The sequence below is a fragment of the Myotis lucifugus genome, unplaced genomic scaffold (assembly GCF_000147115.1).
Source record: "Myotis lucifugus unplaced genomic scaffold, Myoluc2.0 scaffold_277, whole genome shotgun sequence".
In the NCBI taxonomy this organism is placed as follows: domain Eukaryota; kingdom Metazoa; phylum Chordata; class Mammalia; order Chiroptera; family Vespertilionidae; genus Myotis; species Myotis lucifugus.
Window position 1 is genome coordinate 15,001 of NW_005871325.1, and position 6,037 is coordinate 21,037.

Genomic DNA, 6,037 nt, shown 5'->3' on the forward strand with positions numbered 1-6,037 from the left:
TTCGAGGAGGTCTTTATTTCTTCATCATATGTGAAGAACAGTTTTGCTGGATGTAGTATTCTCAGTTGGCAGTTTCTTTCTTTCAGAACTTTTGAATATATCATCCTACTCCCTTTTGGCCTGTTTCTGTTGAGAAATCTATGGGGCTCCCTTGTTCGTGATAAGGTGCTTTAGAAGCTTTCAAAATTGTTTGCTTTTAGAAAATTTTATTATAATGTGTCTCAGTGTAAGCCATTTTGGCTTCATCTCATTGGAGTCCTTTGAAGTTATTGAAATTCATTTCCTTCCCCAATTTTTAAAAATTTTCTGGCCATTATATATTCACTAGAGGTCCGGTGCATGAAAATTCATGCCTTCGGGGGGGTCCCCCACCCTGGCCTGCACCCTCTTGTAGTCCGGGACCCCTTGGGGGATGTCCACCTGCCTGCGGCTGAGGCCCGCTCCCTGGGGGGATCGGGCCTCAGCTGGCAGTCAGACATCCCTCAGGCAGCCTGGGAGCCCTTGGGGGATGTCCAACTAACAGCTTAGGCCTACTCCCTGTGGGTAGGACATCCTCAGCACTGCTGCAGAGGCGGGAGAGTCTCCTGCCACCGCCGCCGCCACTATGCTGGCCAACCATGAGCTGGCTTCTGGCTGAGTGGCACTCCCCCTGTGGTTAGTGCACGTCATAACTACTGGTTATTCCCAGTTTGTTCTGACATTAGGGTCAATTTGCATATTACCCTTTTATTATATAGGATAAACTCTCTGATTCTGCCTCTCTACTTCTTCTTGGACTTCCATAATGTATATATTGTTCTGGTTGATGGTGTTCTATGAATCCCTTAAACTTTCTTCACTTTTCTCAATTCTTTTTCCTTTTTGTTTCTGACTTGATAATTTCAAATGACCAGTCTTACTAGTTACTGTTTCTTTCTTCTGCTTGATCAAGCCCATTGATCTCCTCTAGCAAGCTTCTCAATTCAATTACTGTATTCATCTCCAGAATGTTTTTTTTTTAGTTTCTCTGTTGATATTCTAACTTTGTTCATGTATTATCTTGAGTTCATTTAGTTGTGTTCTCTTATAGCACACTGAGCTTAAGAGGATTAGTATAAATTCTTAGGTAATTCACAATCTCTGTTTCTTCAGGATTGGTTCTGAAGATTTACTGTTTCTTTGAGCAATGTCTCCCTGTTTTTTCATGGGTTTAGTTACTTTGTTTTGTTTTGTGTATTTGAAAATGCTTTGTACTGGAGAGGAACTTCACCAATTAGCCTGGCTAGAGATTCTTTAGGGAGAGGGTGTTTTTTCAAACTTTTTATGGGGGATGCATCTTCTCTGGGCTTCTACATGAAGTTTCCCAAATACAGAGGTTTGTGGGTTTCTTTGTCAGGAGTTCATAGTCTCTTGTTCCCTTTGGCTGGCTCTGCAGTAAGCCACTGAACTTTCTTTTATCTTCTGTGGCCCCAGGCATTCAAGGTATAACAGTTCCCCATTAGTGTTCCAAGATAGATAAGGCAGAAATTAGTCCTTTGGGCAGTCTCCCTAAAAGAAAGAATGTTGGATGTATGTTCCACTCTTCTTTTTCCCTTCCAATGGTTAAGCCATGAGTTGAGTTTTTTCTCTTTAATCACAAGCAGTGATGGCTTATGGGAGGGGCTGATGCAGATGAAATGAAATGGCTTTTTTTACCCACTACAATGTGACTATTCTTGGCTTTGAGCCTACCTGGGGTACTGTGACTTCCTAACTGGTTTCTGGTGTTCTCAAAAGGCTTTTAAAACACATATTGTTGTTAAGTTGGTATCTCTATGAAGGAATGACATCTAGAGTTTTGTATTCTGGCACCTTGGTGTCATCACTCCCAATATAATATTTAAAAAATTAAGGGCTATTTAACAATGCAGATAAATGTTTATAACAACACTAAGTAAAAAAAAAAAACCACAGAATTTCCCCAGCTTGGGCCCTGGTCAGGGCATGTGAAGAAGGCCACCAATTGATGTGTTTCTCTCACATCAATATTTCTCTCCCACTCTCTCTAAAAATCAATGGAAAAATATCCTACCCCGCAGAATTTGATATTTATTGAATTTAGCCATGTAATACATACCTCTTATAAAGATGAAAAAGACATATATGAAAAAAGAAATCAGTTGTGCTAGTGTGGTAACATAGGTGATGCTATTTTTCCTATCAATCTATTTAAGATTAATACTTGTATTTAATAGTTTAAAATAATATACATATAGTGTTAACTTTTCACTATTAAATATCTAGGACAAGTATAAATTTTAATATGAATATTACTTACCTACTATTTAATTGCTTCTTTATAATTTCTAAATTTACTGGTGGAAATGAAATGGAAGTATCAAACTTCTTCACTGTTTGGAATTCACTACTGTGAGAAAGATCTAGGTTTCTTCCCTAAAAATAATATTAAAATTAGTTTTCAACATTCGTTAATCTTACAATTATTAATAACATAAAAGCAGATTATATGCTTCAAGATTTCACTAGATCAAAATTCTATGCCACTGACATTTTTCATAGTTACAATAAAATATTTTTAAATTCTCAGTTTTCAAATAAAGAAGTTTAAGTTAACATGTAAGAGGCAAATTACAAAATCTTATTTTTCTTTTTCTTTAATCCTCACCTGAGGACATGGCTTTAAAAAATTGATTTTTAAAGAAAGAGGAAGAGAGAGATAGAGAGGGAGAGAAAGAAACATCGATTGGTTGTCTTCCATATGCATTTGACTGGGAATCAGACCCACAACCTAGGTGTGTGCCCTGAACAAGAATCAAACCTGAAACTTTTTGGTGTATGGACTGATACTTCAACCAACTGAGCCACCTGGACAGGGCACAAATTTTATATTTCACAAAAACATGGTTCTCGGTGTTTTTAAAGCTAGTTTGGTTTATTATCTAAAGTAAAAAGGAATTATGCAAACCTGAGTAGTTAAGAATAAGTACTGTGGCATGTTTTCCCTCAAAAGTATTTTTTTAATGTTGTTATACTGATTTTAATAAAAAAGGGGGGGCGGGGGGAGGAGAAACAGGACTAAGCCTGTTATAGTCATAAATAGCCTTCTAAATCCCTGGTCAGAAACTTCTAAATTACAACCAAAGACCAACCTTTACTTAGTTTTTTAGTTTTAATAACATGGAGATTTTTACAATACTTTCTTAGCATTTTTACTAAAAGATTAAATAAAACCTTGTATTTTTATAGTATTATACAATTTATAAGCACTGTGATTTAGATCATTGTAATTTTGAGCATTACAGACTACTCAGTTAAGTAACATTATCATTCCCATGTTATTGATTTAGGAAACTGAGATTTAGAACAATTAAATAATTTGCACAAAGTCATATAAATATTTATAGAGCACTCTCAATATCAGGGACTGGGGGATGTAACACTGAACAAGATAGTTAATAATTCTTAACTTCATGGGACGTATATTTAATTTTTTAAATATAATTTTTTATTGATTTCAGAAAGAATGGGAGAAGAAAAGAGAGAAACATTAGTGATGAGAGAGAATCACTGACTGGCTGCCTCCTGTACACCTCATACTGGGGATGGAGCCAGAAACCCCTGACCAGGAATCAAATCATGACCTCCTGGTTCCTAGGTTGACACTCAACCACTAAGACACATTGGCTGGGCTGGAACGTATATTTTAGTGGTAGTGTTCGAACCCAAATTCAGAACTTCTGATCCCAAGTACAATATTCTTTTTGTTTGTGAGTTTTGTTTTAAACCCATTTGTTTAAACTTCACATTTAAGAAACTTACCATATACTATATACTAGTACTGTCAGTTACTATACAATTAAAGATGAAGATACAGCCCAGCCAGCGTAGCTCAGTGGTTGAGCATCAACCCATGAACCAGGAGGTTACAGTTTGATTTCCGGTCAGGGCACATGCCCCGGTTGCGGGCTCGATCCCAAGGTGGGGCATGCAGGAGGCAGCCGATTAATCATTCTTTCTCATCATTGATATTTCCATCTCTTTCTTTTTCTCCCTTCCTCTCTGAAATCAATATATATATATATAAATAAATATATAAATAAAGACACATTCCTTTCAAGTAGCTTGTAATAAATATGTGGAAAGTGTTTAAAATCTAGTGGGAAAAGCATGTATGTACATAGTGTAGTGGGTTAAATAGTGGCCTGCCAAAAGATATGTCTATGTTCTAACCCCTGGAACTTGCAAATATGAACTTACTTGGAAAAAGGGTCTGTGTGGGGTATAATTAAGTGAAGCATCTCAAGATGAGATCATCCTAAATTATCAAGTTGGCCTGAAATCCATCAAGTGTCCTTATAAGAGACACTGTGTAGAACAGTGGTTCTCAACCTTGGCTGCACATTAGAATCACCTGGGAATCTTTTTAAAATGCTGATTCTGGGCCTCATACTCCGGAAATTCTGTTTCTTTGTTACTAATGTTGCGGCCCCACCCCATAACAAAGAAACAGAATTTCCGGAGGATGAGGCCCAGAAATCAGGATTTTAAAAAGATTCCCAGGTGATTCTAATGTGCAGCCAAGGTTGAGAACCACTTGGGTGGAAGCACAGCAAAGTCCATGTGAAGAAGGCAAAGGAGTAATGTAGTCACAAAGCAAGGAACACCTGGAGGTACAAGCCCTCTAAGGCAGTGGTCGGCAAACTCATTAGTCAACAGAGCCAAATATCACCAGTACAACGATTGAAATTTCTTTTGAGAGCCAAATTTTTTCAACTTAAACTATATAGGTAAGTACATTGTTATTAACTTAATTAGGGTACTCCTAAGGCTTAGGAAGAGCCACACTCAAGGGCCACATGTGGCTTGCAAGCCGCAGTTTGCCGACCACTGCTCTAAGGTGTGTTCTAGTTTATCCCTGTAGAAAAGGCAAAAAAGGCATTTTCCTTGAGAGCCCTCAAAGGGAGCATAGCCCTGCAACACCCTGATTTCAGACTTCCAGACTCCACAACTGTGGGTGAATAATGTCTCTTGCTTTAAGCTGTCACATTTGTGGCAATTTGTTATAGGAGCCACAGGAAACTAATACATGACATAAAAAAATATTACCTTTATGATTTTAACTGCTTTCCTCATTTGCTGCTGTTCCCAAATATCTTGATTTTCATCTTCCTGACTTTCTTCACTTGTTTCTTCATTTCCGGTTGCTAGGAAAAAACAACAACAGTTCATGTATAAATATTCAATATTTTTCCAATTCTAATACAGCAGCTAACGTTTTTGGGGGGCTTATTATGTGCTGGCTTAGCAGCCTTTCAGATGTGTTAACTTATTCTTCACAATATTTACTCTCATTTTGTAAATGAGAAAACTCAATTATTAGAAGGTTAAATAACTTGTCTGAAGACAGTGTTGAAGCTGGGCCTTGAATCTATCAATTTAACTCCAGAAACTGTATTCATCACCCAACTGTCCCACTCAAAACATCATAGACTCATAAAAAAAAAAAGCCTGGGGAAAAAAAAGAAACATTTGATTTTTCCTATCACTTTCTCAATTCTGCATGAGAATCTAAATATTTAAAAATAATTTTGGGGTTATAAGGAACCAACTCTTACTCTGAAATAATAGTATTTGAAGTAACAAAAATGTTGGCAAAACATAATATTGTTTATAAATGAGAAATGTAAAAATAGTCCTTTGAGATCTAAAGATTATTGGTTGAGGAAATTGTTTATTATAGCAGGGAAGATTTTAATACCTGACACCTAAAATCCCTGAAGATGTTACACGTTTAAAAAATAATCTTTATACGCCCTGGCCAGCATGGCTCAGTTGGTTGAGCATTGTCCTGTGCATTGAAGGGTCATTGGTTCAATTCCTGGCCATGGCATATGCCCAGTTCTCAGGTTCAATTCCCGATTGGGTTGTGTGGGGGAGGCAGCTAATCAATGTTTCTCTCTCACATCAATGTTTCTCTCTCTCCCACCCCTCTCCCTTTCACTCTAAAAAAACCAAACACCACAAAATCAATAAAAACCCATCTTTATAAAGGTGACAA

The 6,037-nt window shown here is 37.2% G+C and overlaps 1 protein-coding gene across 1 annotated transcript in view; it reads right to left on the reverse strand.

Moving 5' to 3' along the window:
- Positions 1-6,037, reverse strand: part of LOC102437316 (GC-rich sequence DNA-binding factor 2-like) — a gene marked incomplete at its 5' end in the record, with an annotated part of 26,013 nt that overhangs the window by 14,700 nt on the left and 5,276 nt on the right. The window contains 3 exons of the mRNA XM_023763224.1: positions 1,437-1,527; positions 2,297-2,412; positions 5,086-5,183. Of these exons, the coding sequence (XP_023618992.1) occupies positions 1,437-1,527; positions 2,297-2,412; positions 5,086-5,183 (305 nt within the window). The remainder of the gene's footprint in view (positions 1-1,436; positions 1,528-2,296; positions 2,413-5,085; positions 5,184-6,037) is intronic.